The sequence below is a fragment of the Rhinatrema bivittatum genome, chromosome 1, assembly GCF_901001135.1.
Source record: "Rhinatrema bivittatum chromosome 1, aRhiBiv1.1, whole genome shotgun sequence".
Classification (NCBI taxonomy): Eukaryota; Metazoa; Chordata; class Amphibia; order Gymnophiona; family Rhinatrematidae; genus Rhinatrema; species Rhinatrema bivittatum.
In genome coordinates this window covers 517,158,727-517,177,523 of record NC_042615.1, presented here as the reverse complement: position 1 = coordinate 517,177,523, position 18,797 = coordinate 517,158,727, and the positions used below count along the sequence as shown (strand labels likewise).

Genomic DNA, 18,797 nt, shown 5'->3' with positions numbered 1-18,797 from the left:
AACTTAATCACGTATAGTCCTCCATCAGCTCGCGTTTGATATGGTTGCCTTTGAGTTCTTGGTTTAAATTTTGCATTACCTCTAATCGGCAGATACAATAAACAATAAGAAGATATTCCAAGAGTTTTGCATACTGAATGCCATGCCTATCTTACTGTACTTATAAGGGAATTTTATTGAAATTCTTGTGCATCTGTACTTCCCTTTTGAAAATTATCTGAACAAAATCACCCACACAGAATCACACCTGTTAATATGCATGCCAATTTTTTCCAGGGAAAAACATGCACATAATTTTGAAAATGCAAAAGGTATGCACATAATTCCGTAGCCCGTCCCAACACCATGCAAATGAGCGCCCCTTCCTACTTCAGGGGCTCTATGCACATATATTTACCTGCATATTAAGAGGGCAAGTATTTAAAAGTCCATTATCCCCCCCCCCCTTCACTGTCTGAGGACCCAGGCTAGGATTCATCCAGTGGGGAATAGTTTCTGATATAAGACCCAAGGGAAATTCACTCAATTCAAAATAACAGTCCACACAAGAAAGTTATGTCCCAACAAATGCAAAAAAAAAAAATCATTAAAAAATCCAATTTCAAAATTCATTAGAAAGTAAAGAAAAAATCAAACAGTCCATAATTCCAACATAAAACCGCAGCTTCTTCAACATGACCTAAAAGATTCCCCAAGTAATTATTCACATCTCCTTAATCTTCTTACAGTAAGTTACAACAATGGAAAAGCATTCCCCTTTCAGGTCCCCCCCCCCCCCCACTCCATCCTCTCTCTTTCTTCAGGCCCAGGTAGAAAATGGGATCTCTCTTCCATCTTCTCTCAAATCAGACTGCAGGCTTCCCCCGACAGGAAAAGTGTCCCTATGGGCTAGGGATCCCAGTTCTTCTACCTGGTTAAAGTCTTTAACAGATAAAGGGATAATTTCTCTGGAGGATCAACAAAACTAGAAAATCTTTATACTCTGTATCTGATCACTTCAGACGCTAACTCCTAGACTAAAAAATCAACATCCCACCTCTATGATTCATCAGAGTCAACTTATATATATTGAAATCCTACCCCATTTAGGAGAATAATCCATCTTTACACCCTCTTGGACCTCCCACTGCTGAAAGATTCTCAGTGTTAACACAGCACATATCTTAGTAAAACTTAACAGGGATTACAAAACAAAAATTATTGTCAAATTACTGGGTAATTTATCTGAGCTTATCTCAATCAAACTCTTCTCAGTGACATGCGTGACTGTGAATTCTCTGTTGCAGAACCAATCTTCTGGAATTTGTTTCTGGAGACATTGTGCTTAACAACTTGTCTAAAAACCTTTAAATCACAACTAAAAACATATTTATTTAAATTAGCCTATTCATGAACACATTCCACTTGCTCTGGCCGCCTATAGCTATGGTATTCAGAATCTTCAATATTTTTGTATGGATGTCCTGTATCTGTTTATTTTTTTAATTTATGTAAAAATTGTCTCATGTATGTTACAACATATGTATTACTTAGAGCCACTAGCCGGCCATTAGCAATTAACAAATTTTGATAAAAACAAAGATAAATTGATTTCCAAGGTGGCCTTGTGGTTGGAGCAATGGGCCAAAAACTAGGAAAACCAGGATTCAAATCCCACTTAACCCACTGACATTCCTTGTGACCTTGGCCAAGTCACTTTATCTTCCACTGCCTAAAGTACATAAAAGTTGTACTGCTCTCACAAATCATCTGCCTTTGCTTGAGTTACTAAAAAGTTAGTTCTTGTATTCTAAATGACATTTATTAGAATCAAGAAACAGTTCAACATTCACTGTGACAAGGGCATTGAGAATAGCCATACCGACAGCAATCTGGTTCAGTTATTATGAGTCTCTGAAAGCCCAGTAATCAGATAAAGATAACTGCAACTGAAGTAGAAGTTGTGGCTACTAGTGAATAGTAGGAAATAGTAGCGGATAGAAAATAGAGGTGAAAGAGCAAAGCTATGAGCTTGAAGAATCTTTTTCTTCCAACTGAAAATCCTGCAGGAAATGAATCAGTTCCAGGCTGCATTCGGGCAAGAGATTAATAGGAAGAGGCAAGAGAACACAGAGAGAGAAGGAGCAGAACAGAAATAAATCCAATAGGGAGCTCAGAAACATTCAAACAATAACCAATCAGGAAAAAGGGTATCATACCCTGTTGAGATTCTAAGCTAAGCAATATCATAAGATGACATAGGATGGAGTGTAACATATACAAACACTATGTAGGCAGAACAAAGGTGAATTTTCAAAGGGATTCTATGCATAAAAATAGCATATGTGCGTGCAAGTAACATGTATGTGCATATATGCTATTTTATAGATCTTGAGAGTAATGTATTTTTGGTTTTGCACATACATTTTACTGCAGAAAAAGGAGCAATCTAGGGGAGTTCCGGGTGGGATTCAGAAGTATGTGTGCTAGTTGCAATTTTATAAAAGATATATGTGTATACATTACCAGACTTATTTGTACAATCTTACATCTGTTAAATGACTCTTGCAAGTAAAATTGGACTTGTCTGTTGTGGGTGGGTGGGAGGTCTAGATGAACTAGTGGAGTTTAGGGTGACGAACTAGAAGGTCTAGGCAAAGTGGAAAGGGACTGTGTAAGCTGGTGGAGGTCATGGTGAACTGGAGATTCACCATAAGTGCAAATATTTTCAAAACAGCATGTGCACCTACTTTATAAAATACCTGCCTCCATGTTTAATTCTTGGTGTTTATTTGTGCAGTGTCACAATTATTTCACAACTATAATATATGAGCACTTATTTATAAAACAGAGAAAGTGCATTTTCTTGCACTGGAAATATTCACGTATGCTGAAGCATACATGCATACTTTCAGAGTAGAAATAGGTGGTATTTTACAAATTGTGCAGCTCTTCCTACATAGTTTATAAAGCGCTAGTATTAGTCTCCATGCACTCTATTACACGTGCATGGGTTTGAAAATTAGGATGTCAGATTATAAACTCTTTGGTGCAGGGACTTATTCTATCTGAATACTTATAGTTCTATAAACTGCATTGAGCATCATTTAGAAAGGTAACCTACAAAATTCAAAAATCCATTTAAAATTTCCACCTATTACCACTGGTATTTGGTGATCATTTTTTAAATTTTAGAAAAGAAATTATGGTCATAGGACTTTGGAGCATAAAAGTTTTACAAAATATCATTTTCTTTCCATATATTTCACTTTTTAGTGCAGCAGATCTGCCTTGAAAGTCTGCAGCTTTCTTGTCAAGTTTGAACGCAATAGATTAGATTTATGGAATAAAATTCAAACTCTGGCTCTTTTAGTGCTGCTCACTGAGAATGAATAGCACTGATCTACCCAATTAGTCTTTCACTTGGAATGTTCCAGCTCCCATAAGTCAGTTTCTTGTAACATAGCTATTCCTGTTTGTTACCTTTCTTATGACTGTAATACTGTTTTTCATTTAAATGGTGAATTAAGGCCCTCCACATTCCAATGGTTAGGGACCCATTTACTAACCATTTTCCCAATTACACAAAATGGGTGAAAACATTTAGGGGTAGATTTTCAAAGGGTTACACTTGTAATATATGCACGTAACCCCTGAAAACCTACCCCTGTGCGCCGAGCCTATTTTGCATAGGTTCGGCGGCGCGCGCAAGCCCCGGGACACGCATATGTTCCGGAGCTTTGAGAAAGGGGCAGTCCGGGGGCGGGACTGTGGGAGTGGTGGCGGTCCGGGGCGGGGCTGTGCTGGGGGATGGCGCACCGGCAGCTGGCTGGCACGCGCAAGTTACGCCTGCCTCAGGCAGACGTAACCGGAAACAAAGGTGGGGGGGCTTTTAGCTAGGGCTGGGGGGTGGGTTAGATAGGGGAAGGGAGGGGAAGGTGGGGGGGACCGAAAAAAAAGTTCCCTTCAAGGCCTTTGAGGGAACGGGGAAAGCCATCGGGGTTCCCCTCAGGCTCGGCGCGCGCAAGGTGCACAAGTGTGCACCTTGCGCGAGCCGAGCCTGGATTTTATAACATGCGCGTGGCAACATGCGCATGTTATAAAATCAGGTGTACATTTGTGCACGCTGCGTAGCGCACGCAAATATATCCCCCGCGCGCTCCTCTAAAAATCTGCCTCTTAGAGGTCCATATTCAAAAGCTAATTAGACAGATAACTAAAAAATTATGGGCCGGATTTTAAAAGGGTTATGCGAGAAAATCCGGAGGATTTACGCATGTAACTGGGTTTACATGCGCCAGACCTATTTTAAAAAGCGTGTAAGTCCCAGGGCTTGCAAAAAGGGGCGGTCCGGGGCAGGGACCCCTGGGCTGAAGTAAGTTTTGCAACAAGACCCCCCGCAAAAATAAAAAAGGTAGGGGGGAAAGGGCGGGGGAGGTAGGGGAAGGGAAGGGATGGTGGGGTGGGGGGTAGGGAACGGGGGAAGGCAGCGCCGCTTGGCGCAGGCTCGTCGCACGCAAGATGCACAATTGTACACCTCCTTGCACGTGCCGACCTCCGATTTTATAACATGTGCGCGCCTGTGTGCGCATGTTATAAAATCGGGCATACATGTGTGCATGCCGGGTAGCGCGCTCATATATACGCCGAGCGCGCTCCTTTTAAAATCTACCCCTATCTAAACGAAAAATCTGGTATATTCAGCACTTATCCAGCTATAAGTACTAGTTATCTGGCTATAATTTAGCCAGATGAAAAGGGAGCGTTCCGGGGGGCGTTCTGGGGAGGGGTTCAGTTATCTGGGTAACTTAGTTGAATATCAGGTATATCCGGCCTTCTTTGACTGTATAGCTACCTACGTACCCGGATGCCCACCCCCCCCCCCCCCAACACAAGTCACTATCCCCTGCTGGCAAAGAACCCACGTTCTACCCCAAGAAATGTATTTTTACAGCAAAAATAATATCACAATGAACCCAGGCCTCTAGGCCTCCCTCCTCCCTCCCTGATAAGATTTTATTAAAGTTTACCCTTTCCTCCCCCCAAACACCCTCTCCCCCAGGCAGACACCTCCCCCAGGCGCTTTCCCACCCATCCGGTACCTGCCAGGATCGCTGTACCTTGCAATCCTGGTGTTTCCAGCATTATATAGGTAATAATGCTGGAAGCATTCTGTAGGGGTAGGAAAGTTAGGGTTATGTTTGGGGAGGGCTTTTGGGGGGGCTTTTGAGGGGTGGGGATGGGGTAAAGGTAGGTTTGGGGTTTTTTTTTAATGATGCTAAGGTTTGGATTGTGAAGCTTTGCAGGAGATTTTGGGAGTGTCAATGGACTGGGGTGAATTTAGGAGGCTTTTAGGGTTGCAAGTGGGGGTGAGAATTGTGGGGCATTTAAGGGTGGGATGCAAGGGGAGAGGAATTGTGGGCTGTGGTAGAGCAAGAGGCAACAGACATATATCAGTGCAGAAATTGATTCATATTATGTTATTGGTCTAACCAAGGTACATGTGTTTATTTATTTATTTATTTATTTTTCTATACCGACATTCGATTTGCCATATCACATCGGTTTACATATAACGAGTGGTCTAAGGCAAGCCTTATGAAGACCTGATACAGTGTAACAGCTCTATTAACTAGCTAGGTACAAATAATGGGTATACATGGTAGTATTATAGGTAAAAATGCTTAACAACATGACATTTTACAAAATGAATTTGAATTTGTTGGTTTGAATTTGAATTTGAATGTGTTGGTAAAGAATTATACTAAAAGCATGAAATAAAAGGGTAGGTTAAAAAAAAAGACAAATTTAGATAAGGGTCATCAGTAAAGATAAAGGATAAGGGTCATCAGTAAAGATAAAGGAAAGAAAATCATTGTGGACATGTTTTTTATTTAGTTGCTGGTCCTTATTGCATAGCTCAATAGTGTCCTAGTTACAAGAGAGAGAAAATTGGGCCAGGCTTACTTGTAGAATTGCACCCCAAAGCCGTGTGGTATCTGTAGTCTCTGATTCTTCCCTTTAAAATAAGTGCTTCTGGACCCATAGCTCATCAGAATGGGGATGTCCAAAAGCCTGAGCTGGGCTTCTATCCTTCCTCTTGAAACTGGGTATCTTGGCTGCTCTGGGATTGCCCCTGATCTGGTGTATTTTTTGACCACGTAGCAGGACACAACGTACAGCTGCATGAAGGGAGAGCAAAGAGCCATAAAACAGAGTTAAGGCTTCAATTGAAAAAAATGGAACCATACATTCTGGAAATCAGATAACCTGTAACATTGAACAAAGAGCTTCAGCCACTGAGGCTGTCTCTGCAGTCAAGGGATAGAGTCCAGAATTAAGTGAAAGGTCTCCAGTGAGCTGGTAGCCTCCCTCATCCACAAATGGCTACCGCTGTTACGAGCGCGCGCGGAGCGCGGTCATCTCGAGCGGGTGGTGAGCCCTTGGGCCACAGCAGGACTCAAGGAGGGCCCCAAGCCACACCGTGGGAGGTGAGCTGGGCAGGCATGGAGAGCCAGGCGGGTCCAGAAGCAGGAAAGCAGGCACGGAGTCTGACCCTCAGCCGGACCTGCACGCCCATGGCAACCAACACTGGGGAGTTGATTGATGAACGGTCCTCCGACTGTTCCCGGCCCTTTCGGACCTGCCGCTGGGTATGGCAATGGGTGGCAGGCCGGACAGAGGCGAGGGCAGACAGAGTCCTTTACACTGAAGACATCGTAGACAAGGCAGGTGCAGACATCGAAGACAAAGACTAGTGCAGACATCGAAGATGAGGGCTGGAAGAAAGACATGGCACTGTCCATCAGGGCGCCCTACTCAGCCCACCCGTGGGACTGAGTCGCGGACCACCCCGTCCCAGATGCGCCCTACACAGCCCAGGAAGGCTGGTCGCGGACCACGCTGAGGAAAGGAGGGTGCTGGGAAGAAGAAGAGGCGAAATACTGCACACCAGGCAGCTCTAGGCAGGAACGCTGCTCTCCAGGCAGCACAAGGCAGGACATCAAGGAAAAGCAGGAACTGGATCAGGCACAGGATCAGACATCAGGTAACACATCAAGGCAGACATCAGTAACATCAGGTAGTGGACATCAAGGTAAGACAGGACAAGGAGCCATCAAAACAAGGTAGACCATGGAGGACCTGGATCGAGGAAGAGGTACAGGCAACTGTAGCACTCAATCCGAAGGCCGACATCAGGACAGAGACAGGACAAGGAGCCATCAATACAAAGCAGACCACGGAGGACCTGGATCGAGGAGGAGGTACAGGCAACTGTAGCACTCAATCCGAAGGCAAGTTGCAAGTGACAAGAAAGTCCTTATATACTGGAGGTTGTAGGCAACTCCCTAGGAGGAGTTTGCCAGGACCGCCCCTCGCTGGCCCTATAAGTGGGGTAGAGAGCTGCGGGCCGGCCCCTAGGAGAAGGGCGTCGCCAACAGGAAGTCCAAACGCAGGTATGCAAGCCACAGGAACAGCTAGGCCTCCCAGGCCCTGGAGCAAGTCCCGGATGGTGCACAGGAGGCCCTGGCTTCGAAGCGGCCTCCGGGAGGAAGGTAAGATACCTCCTGTAGCGCAGCAACAGGAGGGATCGCAACACCGCAGGACTTGAATGCAGAAGTTCCAGGGCAGAATGGGGAGGATGCCCTACTGGGAAGGAGAGAGGGTTGAGTGGTTATGTCAACTTGGAGTCCCTTATTGGAGAGCGGTTGCTCTGCCATTGCAGGTCCACTGGTGGATGTTGCTCCCTTGCAGTGGACACAACTGTTGCAACAGCAAGAGCTGGGTGCTCTTCCTTCTCCTCTTCCTCCTTCTAGCTGGCATCATCTGTGAACAGAACAAAAATTGTATGCTTCAGGATGTGAGCATTCCAGCTGATGAAAGGCTAAAGAAAGTTAGGGCTGTTCAGTTTGAAGAAGAGGCGACTGAGGGGGGTATGATTGAGGCCTACAAAATCATGAAAGGACTTGAACAGGTTATTGTAAATTGGTTATTTACTCTCTCAAATAATAGAAGGAATAGGGTGCATTCCATGAAGTTAGCAAGTAGCTCATTTAAAACAAATCAAAGAAAATTATTTTTCACTCAGCGCATAGTTAAGCTCTGGAATTCATTGCCAGAGGATGGGGCTAGTTAGTGTAACTGTGTTTAAAAAAGGTTTGGATAAGTTCCTAGAGGAAAAATCCATAAACTGCTATTTATTAATAGGCAATAGTAGCTTGAGATTTATTTAATGTCTGGGTACTTGCCAGATACTTTTTACTTGGATTGGCCACTGTTGGAAACAGAATACTGGGCTTGATGAACCCTTGATCTGATCTAGTATGGCATATCTTATGTTCTTATATGCACATCAAACAACCTATTAGCGTGCATAGCATTTCTGGGAGAGTTGGAGGCAATAGGAAGTGTTCCTAGCAGTGGGACACCCATCTACTATGGGGTAGCAAGGCCATAGATTTGTTCCTGGAAATACATAGGCTTCTGTACAGCAGTCCTCAGAGGATGGTGCCTAGCTGGTGATAGGGGCTCAGAGGTAGGCTCATCATCCAGGTGATATGTTTTGGGGTATACCCTAGATTTCAAGCTATCAAGAGTCATGATGCAGTCTCAAGTCTATGGGTCTTTGGATGGGAGGCCTTGACATTACCTGATAAGTATTTTAGGAATAAATTCTAATACCCTCTTAAGTTCAATGGTTGGCCTGAGAGTTCTTTACAAGTAGTGCTTCATGACAGTGCTGCCTGTGTCACAGAGAATAACCAAGGATAAATTGAATGTGCATGAGGGTTTCTTGAAGCTCTAGGCAGTGTCTTGTAGCGTGGCAGGACAATAGTGGGGCTGTGATGGAAGGAGTAAATAGACAGACCTTGTTGATATTTCTCTGATGGACATTTAAGAAGAACTTACTTCCAGCTCCTCCTGCCAGGAATGCAGGTCATCCAGCTGCTCCCTTTCCTTCTGGAAAAGCTCCCAGGCCACTTTCTTGAGGTCCTCAATCTTTGCAGAGAAATAGGAATATTGCCATTTTGGAATTTATTTCTCCTGCCACTCAGCCCACCAATATGCCCCATATGCATTCACCCCATCCACTATGCCCCTATCTCACTTACTCCCCAGTATGCCCCAGTCATACTCATTCTCCCCCCAGTATGCCCAGTTACCCCCCCCCCCCCACACACACACATACACAAACACTAACCCTCTCTGAAATGCTGTGCTGAAATGCTGTCATAGTGAGAGCACACATTCTTGAAAAAAAAAAGATGTCACTTTTTATTATGGTTACATCCATTTTTTTCTTTCCATTTATTTTCTTGAGTTATCTTTTTAGCTGTTTACATTGTATTAACACTTTACGTGAAGTCCTGATAAGGATCATCGCATACCTTATAAAACTATGGATCTTCACCACTGTAGCAGCAACTAATGGCCTATGGATACTTGCTATAGTCAATAAAGGAAACCATGAGGACAAACCAATGCTTTTGGTGGCATTTTAAACAAACAAATACACAACTTAAAATCCCTATATTTTTGTGCTTCAAAATGGAATCCATTAATATTAGCACTATTATCATAGAAAGCAGGCATCTCCTGAACCTTGTAAGATATAGGACCTGAGTGAAACTCTGCTGGGGAAGAAGAGTGGGTTGATACTTAGAGCAATGAGCTAAAGAAATCAGTTTCAAACCCCACTTCTACTAGTGACACTCCTTGCAATTTTGGGCAAATTCTATAGTCTCAGGCACCCACTCAGATTGTAAGCTCTTTCAGGCAGGAATTTACTCTACTTGAATTCAAATAATGACATAAACCATCTTGAGCATCATTTTGAAAGGTCAGTCTAAAATTATTATTATCCAAGCCTTTAGATACCTAATCCTGGAACAAAGAGAGAAAAAAGTTTGTAGGGGGCTGAGGGAGTAGCCTTGAAAATTGATGCTTCAGCCCACTGTAGGCATGTGCATTACTTTAAAACGAAATGGAAAAACAAGACAAATAGGGGCAAATTTGTTTCTTTTATGGGGTCCCATTAATTAAACAAATCCTATTTGTTGCATTCGTTTGAAATTCATATGATTTATGTAAGCCATTACCGTCAATGGACTCATAGAAATCATAGGGAGAGTAACAAAGTTTAGAGCAGGCAGTCAGGAAACCTGGGTAGGATGGATGTGTTGTCAAGAAGGCAACAGAGATGATGATGTATCACGGTGAAGAAATTTGCCAATCGGACCTATCGCAACGCACTAGGTACAGTGATGTTGGTCTTGAAGAGTGAACATGTCAGAGTTTTGCCATGCACACATTCTGAAGACATTGTCTGGAAGCATCTGCTAGTTGAGCTCTTAGTGCAAGGTTTACTTTTCGCAATCAACTTTTGCTCTGTCCATTTTACAGTTTGTCACTGTGTCAGCAAGTTACACAAAAGTGGAAAGCAGTGAGGCAGCGCTGTGTCTGAAGCTCTGTGTTTCAGATCAGACTTGTATTGCTTGCTGTTCCTTTTTTTTTTATGCTTTGTGGTGACTGGAGGAAGACTGTTGAATTGCTTGCAGAGCTGGTGATGATTTTGTGGGCAGTGAGCATCGAGGATAGTGGGCACAAGGGAAGCACTGAGGGCAGGGTGGAGATTGAATCATACCAGGCTGTGTTGTGAAGCCAGTCAATGTTAATTAACAAGTGCCAGCAGTGTGACATTCAGTGCAGTTATGTGTCACCTACACTCTGTGTCTGAGCACTGGCACAGTCAGTGGGCAATACGATATCACTATAAAATATTAAATCATTTTAATCCTCACATCCCAGTGACAGAATTAATCCTGTCAGGGAGAGGGAAAGGCAAAGCAGCAAGAACCTCAAAATTAGTACTGAATAAGGATGCTATTGCTACTTTGGTTAAAAGTTTGCCACTTGAGATGCCATCAAGGTTCATGTCACTTTTGCTGGTGCTCTGTTTTGGAGCCTTGGGGTGTTGCTATGTAGGGTGAAGAGCTCTGATTTCTAATCCCACCCCCCTTTATGTATGTACTTACCAGCAACCCTCCTGTTCATTGTTAGAAAATTAGCCAAACTGCTGAACAAAACAAATCTCCTTTATTCCAAACTTCCACAGGGCTAAGCTTAACACTTTGCATCAGGAAATACACAGGCAATAAGAAAAACAATAGTTACACAAGCATATTTAACATCCAGTACTTATCAAATTACCCTTAATTTCTGCTGGTCTCACCTTTTAGCACTTACTTTTGAATGCTAATAAGCTCTACCTTACTAACCCCAAGGGGAGAAAATGGAGCCCAGGTTCTTATCATGTGGCTGGCAGTAGCTTACATTCTCTGGCTGGTCAGGGGCGGTCCCTCCTTTCTCCTCTTTCCAGCACAGATACAGAGTCACCGAAGTGACAGACTGTTCAACTCTCAAGTATCTTAGGCCTTGTCTTCGCAAGTCACCTCAATCCAGGATACCTGGGGGAAAAACAGAGGTGGGAAGCCACTAGAGATTAATTCGGCTGAACTTTTTGGTTCGGCCTTTGTTATTGGCCCGCTGCAGGAAATTTCATTTTCCCGTGGTTCGGGCTGCTTTTTTTTGGCTGCCCCGAAAAAAACAAAACAAAACCCACTCCAACCCTTGAAATTTAATTAATTACAACCCCCCCAAGACTTGCCGAAAGTCCCTGGTGGTCCCCCTCTCGGGTCATCAGCTACCAGTATCAAAATGGCACCGGTGGCTCTTTGCTCTTACCATGTGACAGGGGCTACCGGTGCCATTGGTCAGCCTCTGTCACATGGTAAGAGCAATGGATGGCCCGTGCCATCTTAAAAAAATGGTGCGGGCCATCTTAAAAAATGGCACAGGCCATCCATTGTGACAGGGGCCGACCAATGGCACGAATAGCCCCTGTCACATGGTAAGGGCAAAGAGCCACTGGCGCCATTTTGATTAGTGGCAACCAAATGGCCCGAGAGGGGGAGATTGCTCCCGGGACCCCCGCTAAACCACCAGGGACTTTCGACAAGTCTTGGGAGGGAGGGGGTCGGGCAAGTCTTGGGGGGTTGGGACAGTGGGGGGTTGTAATTAATTAAATTTGAATGGTTGGGGTGGGTTTGGGGTTTTTTTTTTTAAAATGTACCCTTTCCCCCCCAAAAAAAAACAATAGGAAAACCACATGAAATTTTGTGGGTTTTCCTTTTGTTTTGTCAGCCCCCCGAAATGAAATGAAATAGGAAATATCATCTTTATTTCCTATTTCATTGCAAATGAATGCACATCCCTAGAAGCTACAGTATTCAGATTGGTTGCCTTCTTCTCTTCAGATGGGTCTCAGTCAGCTGACCCTGAGTACTTGTACCCTGATATTTTTCAAGGACTTACTTATGCATAATTCAGCAGTTCATGCATAGTCAGGTGAATGCATAATTAAGGCTTTTAGTTAACAGACCTTTCCATCCTTTTTTACCAGTCCTTTGTCTCATCTCCAGGTTCATTAAGTGCTCAGTTCTCATAAATGACAGTTCTTCACATTTGACAGAGCTCTGATAAACTCTGATCCCGGATAGACACTTAGGATCATAAAGAGAGGCCCTAATATTATTGCAGTACCTATTTCCACACAGCACCATCTGTCCTGGTGTTTATTTTGGCCCCATTTTGGTGCCAGCTCGGCTAGCAAGACTAAAAAATTCCTCGGGCTTGTCACTTATACAGCAATGAGAAGGCTCTCTCATGTTTGCATTTGGCTGTACATAGCCAAGTTCCAAGTCAATTTTTTTCTCTGCATTTAGCTATGCATAGCCTAAATAGGCCAATGTCTATTTTTACTGACATCAGAGACTCCATCTTAGCTACTTGTCCTTATTAGCAAGAATTGTGATATTTCCTACAGTTCTCATACTTGTTTTCTTCTTGTTTGTTATACTGAGGTGTTTTGTCCCCAGAACAATAATTTGTCAGAAGTCAATAAAAGACACTGGTTTCACTACCAGGGCACAGTGGTACCTGTAACTTCCATAGTGCTTCCTTTCCTCCAAAAATCTCAGTCTGGTTCTCCTACACCCTTGAGAACGTTTGCTGATACTGGGTTGGTTTTTTTGTCCAAAAAAGCCCTCATTCTGAAGGAAAAAAATAGAGGAATAAGTAAAAAAAATGCTCAAGACTAACCATTTTGATGTTCTGATTGTGATAACTATTAGAGTAATGTGAGAAATTCAATGTAAAACCAGAAAATCAGGAGACGGAACAGCTTGAGGTCAGCTAAATAATATGGGAAATGGCTGATAAATAAAGTAGCCCTCACCACTTTCCAGGAAAACCACATAATGATCATTAGAGAACAATTTACTGAATTGCAATGTGCTGAATGCGATAATATTTTCATTTAGAAAGCTCATTTCACAAGACAATCCAAATTCCACACTGTACCTTGGGGTCTTTGTTCCACTCAACCTTGCTTCCATGCCCAGACCTTGAACCTTGCAGTTCTTTTTGCCACTGTGCCTTGTTGTCATAACTGAGACCTTATATCTTGCAGGTCTGGGGGGGGGGGGGGGGGGGGGGAGGGGCTGCTTTGTGCCTCCCGTGTTGCTTTGGAATCTTGAAGCCACTTCTTCTGCTGCTTGGCTCTGTTATCAGTGCCTGCCTTGGTTTTTTACATGCCACCTTTTCTGCTTTGTTCCCCCTTCATGCTGCCTGAAGATGCTGATGCCACTTTTGTTGCCAGGTTGCTGCTCGATATACCATCAAGGGTTCATGTCACTGTTGGCGGTGCCCTCTTTTGGAGCCCTGGGGTGTTCTTACAACACTTGCTTTTCTTTCTTCTTGGATTGTGTTATTCTGGCCTCAGGTGTTTTGTCCCCAAAATTTTGAAATAGAAAAAGGTAGAGGTTTATTGCCATGGCATAACATTTGTTTTCTACTGCTTCCTTTTCCCCAGCCCCTACACAATCTCAGTCTGGCTCTCCTGCCTTGTATGAAAGTTGATTACACTGAGGTGGTTTTTTCAAAAAAAGCCTTCATTCAGAGGAAGAAATACTGGCACAAGACAAAAGATGCTCAAGAGAAACCATTTACTGTACTAAAGGTCATAAGAGGCTAGAGTAGTAAAAAGGTGAATTTTAAAAGCCTGGTATGTGCCAAAATGAGGAGATATGTGCATAAGTTGGACTGGTGCATGCCGAGCAGATTTTAAAAGATGTCTGCATACATGTGTATTTCCTGCTAAGAGCACAAAAGTTTTTCTCAAACAAAGGGGCAGGGTGTGGGTGTGGTCTAGGCAGGGCATAGGTGTTCCTGGATTTCTCAATGAAATGAGCACTTAAATACTTACTTGCACAAGTGCGTGCTGGAGTCCCGTACCATGTAACTATATTTCTGCCATGGATGTTGTGTAAGTCATAAAACAAAAAAATATAGGCATGTCAGCAGGGTTTTAAGGGTTGGGGTTAACAAGGGAAAAGGGAAGCTATTAAACTAGAGGGGTTGGCAGTCTTATCCCTTGCCTGGACAAACTGGGAATTAACTGGTGAAACTGGCAATGGCGTGGATGAATGCCCCTTTTAAAATCCCCCCACTTACGAGGTGGAAGCAGAATTTGCACACAATTGTGCACATCCATTTAAAATTGTATACACATGTACGTGTGCTCAGCCTATTTTATAACATGCATGCATATACGTTATAAAATAGCTGCATTCATGGAATGAACCAGCAAATATACGCACATGTGAGCGCATGCAGCTATTTAAAAGTTACAATTTAATAAAGAATTCATGCAAAACCACAAAATCAGGAAATGCAAAGCCACAGTTCTACTACAGAATATAGAAAACATTTTCTATTAAAAAAAAACCTCACAATTATAAACCCCCTGTCTTTGTGAAACTATTTCCATGTACTACATGTAGTCTCATTTTCATTTACAAAGCCTATTTCACAGGAAAATCAAAATTCCACCCTGCACTTTGGGAATCTTTGTGCCACTCAACCTTGCTTCCATGCCCAGACCTTATATCTTGCAGCTGTTTTTGCCACTGTCCTTGCTGTTGTACCCCAGACCATATACCTTGCCAGTCTGGGGAGGACTACTTTGCACCTTTCAAGTTGCTTTAGAGTTTTGAAGCCACTGTTTGTACTGCTTGGTCTCTTTATCAAAGCCTGCTTTGAGGTTTTTTTCTGCAACCTTTTCTGCTTTGTTCCACTTTCTTGCTTCCTTAGGAAGCTATTGCCATTTTGGGTGCCAGTCTACCATTTTAGATGCCATCTAAGGTTCATAACACTGTTGTTGGTACCATCTTTAGGAGCCTTGGGGTGTTCTTCCTAAAAAAATTTTCTTCTTGGTTTGTTATGCTGGGGTATTTTGTACTCAGAACAAAAATGTGAAAAAGTCAATAAAAGACACCAGTTTCATCACTACCAGGGCACGGTGGCACCTGTTCCATAGTTCTTCTTTTCCTCCTGAAATCTCAGCCTGATTCTCCCACACCATTGAGAAAGATTGATTATACTGGGGTGTCTTTTTGTCCAAAAAAGCCCACAGTCTGAAGGACGAAATAGAGGCACAAGTCAAAAAATGCTCAAGACTAACCATTTTGATGTCCTGAATGTGATAACAGTTAGAGTAGGGCAAAAGATTTCACACAAAACCAGAAAATCAGGAGATGGAATGGCATGAGGTCAGCTAAATAATATGGGAAATGGTTTCTAAATAAAGCAGACCTCACTACTTTCTAGAAAAACCGCACTGCAATCATTAGAGAAAGCATTGCCATGTACAGAATGTGATATAATTTTCATTTGGAAAGCCCATTCTACAAGAAAATCTAAATTCCACCCTGCCCCTTAGGGGTCTTTAAGCCAATAAACCTTGCTCCCATGTCCAGATCTTACAGCTTAGAGGTCTCTTTGCCACATTACCTTGCTGTCAGACCTTAGAGCTAACACCTTGCCAGATTTGGGTGGGTGAGGGGTGTGTGTGTGTGTGTGTGTGTGTGTGGAGGACTGCTTTATACCTCTCATGTTGCTTTGGAGTCTTCAAGCCACTCTTTGTGCTTCATGACCCCTTTATAATTGCCTGACTTGCAGGTTTCTCTGTCATCTTTTCTTCTTTGCTCACCCTTCATTCTGCCTTTGGATACTAATGCCACGTTGAGTGCCAGTTTGCCACTTGAGATGCCATCAAAGGTTCGTGTGCTGGTGCCTTCTTTTAGAGCCTTGGGGTATTCTTCACACTTTTTTCTGCTTCTTTGCTCCGCTCACAGTGACTTGGTGAAATCCTGTCAATGATGGGATCCCTATGCCCCTTTACAGAGTCGAAGGCTCTGTAAAGGGGCATAGGGATCCCATCACTGTCCAGTCTTACCAGTTTTTCTAGGTACCCTGGAGTTCTTTTCCCCTTCTAGTGATCTCTTCCCACAAGTTTTAAGACAATTTGAAAATGATCTCCTTTGTGAGAGTTCTTACCAGTTTTTACAGTACCACTAATTATTCCTAATACTAGTCCTGAAGAGTCAGCACAGATTTCTGTGTAATTTTATGCTAGCACAATATGTTCAGTTTATCCAGTCATGATTAGATACTAATAAAAGCTTATTGTTATCATTCCTCTTCAGAAGTTAGTTTGCATGTTCAGTTGTGAAAATGCACTGAAGTCTTTTGGATTAGAGAGGTCAGTGTGCAGGGGTCCATCTACATTTTCATGCAATTTTTTACAATCCTGCATTGCCTACAGGTCCACTGGTACTCATACCCTCAGGCCTGCAAGCTTCCAACCTGGCCCCTTTTCTACCTGGCTACGTTTTCTGCAATTTTCAATTTTATCCTCATAAATGTAGTCAGTCAGAGGGGTCCTAGTTTTAACTGGGTATGCCTGGCTAAAACTAAATTTTAGCCAGGCATGTCTATTGACTATCAGCCCCCATTGTTTGTGTGACTGTCTTTAAATGGTGTGCTCGAATTGCAAAGTGTGTGTGCTAGTGTCCAGTTTGGATGAAGGGTGCAATATTATGAAGAGTACATTCGTCTGATTTATATCTCACCCTGGGACTTGAACTCACCGCACACCGCACGTTTTTTTGTTTATATGTTTGAAGTTCCGACTCTGAATCTGAAGAGGAGCCAATTACAGAGGAGGAGCTGGACAAGCTGAAGGAGGCAGTAGAAGAGAAAAAGAAACTGATTGCAACAATAAAAAATAAGCCGTGGATGATGAAACGGAAACTCGAAGTACTTAAGTATGGATTTTTCCTTGTAATAATTTCAAAGCTGTTCTAATATTTATGGTGCCCAATCACATATTTTTAACTGGCATTTTGCTCATGCCTTACATAAAATATCTGCAGGCAGGACACTAGCCTAACTTTTCCCATCTATGTCTGTGCTTTCACAAACAGTTTTGTTAACAGAGATCAGAATATTATTTTTCATAAGCTGGATTCTGTGCAGGTTGTCATACTTTCCATTAGACCAAAGCAAGAATAATCTTGAGACCTGCCAACATCACGCACTCCATATTGAAGCAATGGTACCATGTGGCAAAATATTCTTGTACTGTTCTCCTGCGCCTGCTGTGGGAAAAGGAGGAGAGGGGGAGGGACAGGAAGAGACGAGGAAAGACCATGAACAATCAGTGAACAATCAGAGACTGAGAAAGAGAGAGAGAGGGAGAGAGGAAAGATGGGATGGGGGAGGATGGAGCAAATGAACTGGAGAAAAGGATGAGGGGAAGAGACATGTTGTGCTGGAGATGGGTGACAGATAAAAGAAGGGAAGGAGGGGTAAGAATGGTTAGAAGGAGAGAGATGGGGAATGTGGAAGGGTCACAAGAGGGATAGGAAGAAGGAAATAAGAGGAGAGAGAGAGATAATGGAAGGAAGGAAGAGAGAGGATAGAGATATGTTCCTTCGGAAGAGTAGAAAAGTTGTGAGATGACTAGGGAGTTGGAAGAAGAGAAGGATCAAGATTGGAGTGATTGAAAGTGGGGGGAGAACATCTGGCAGACTGTTCTGCAGCTGGTTACAGAACATGAGGTGGACATGTGGAAGAACTCAGCAGGGACAATCACCATGATCCGATGGTGCAGGATCCAATGAAGCAGCAGTCAACTGGGAAGCATGGCACGGATAGCAGCAAAAGTAAACAGTGTTGCAACCAACCACGCCCAAAGCCAGATATACAGAACCTAGCCAGATCCATTTTGTTGGGGGATTTTTGGTATCAGGAAAGGGTGAAAGTGAAGTTCAGGGATTAGGAGAGAATAGGAGATTTCAAGTGTTTTTCTTCAAAGGAGGGAGGCATGGAGGATGAGTGATGTGATGAGTAGGCAAAGAAAATCTCCCTCATTCCAATTACTCCCTTGGCATTCTGAATCCGGAAAGAAAGTAGTTCTTGCAGGTCCTGTGTGCAGACTCTATTTCACTGTGTGATGTTTGCATGCCTTGCAGAAAAGGAGCGAGCCCAGCCTGCACTGTATAGAACAGACGGAATGAATGGAGTCAGCATCTATAAGCAGCACCGCTAGGGTTGTCATCTCACCTGGCTCACCTAAAAAATGCTGATCCATTCCTGGTTTTCTTCCACCGCCTGCATGTAGCTGTGCTTCTGATTTCCCTAATCAAAATAAGACTACATCTCTGTGCATGCAATGGAACAAAACCTGTACTGGATCAGCATCTTCGGCAACTCTAAAGCATCACTCCAATGCTGACCAGGGAGGGGAGATTCACTCAGGTTTGGGGAAAAAAAAGAAAAATGAGAGAAGAAGTGAGAAGGAAGGGTTCAAGAGAAAGGATGGGGAGGAGAGTGCTCCCATTTTTTTTTTTTTA

General features: G+C 43.2%; 1 protein-coding gene across 1 annotated transcript in view; it reads left to right on the top strand.

Annotated features, from left to right (window-relative positions):
* The window catches only part of LOC115098868 (transmembrane channel-like protein 1), a 185,679-nt gene that overhangs the window by 45,587 nt on the left and 121,295 nt on the right, over nucleotides 1-18,797 (top strand). The window contains exon 4 of the mRNA XM_029615918.1: nucleotides 17,067-17,207. Within this exon, the coding sequence (XP_029471778.1) occupies nucleotides 17,067-17,207 (141 nt within the window). The remainder of the gene's footprint in view (nucleotides 1-17,066; nucleotides 17,208-18,797) is intronic.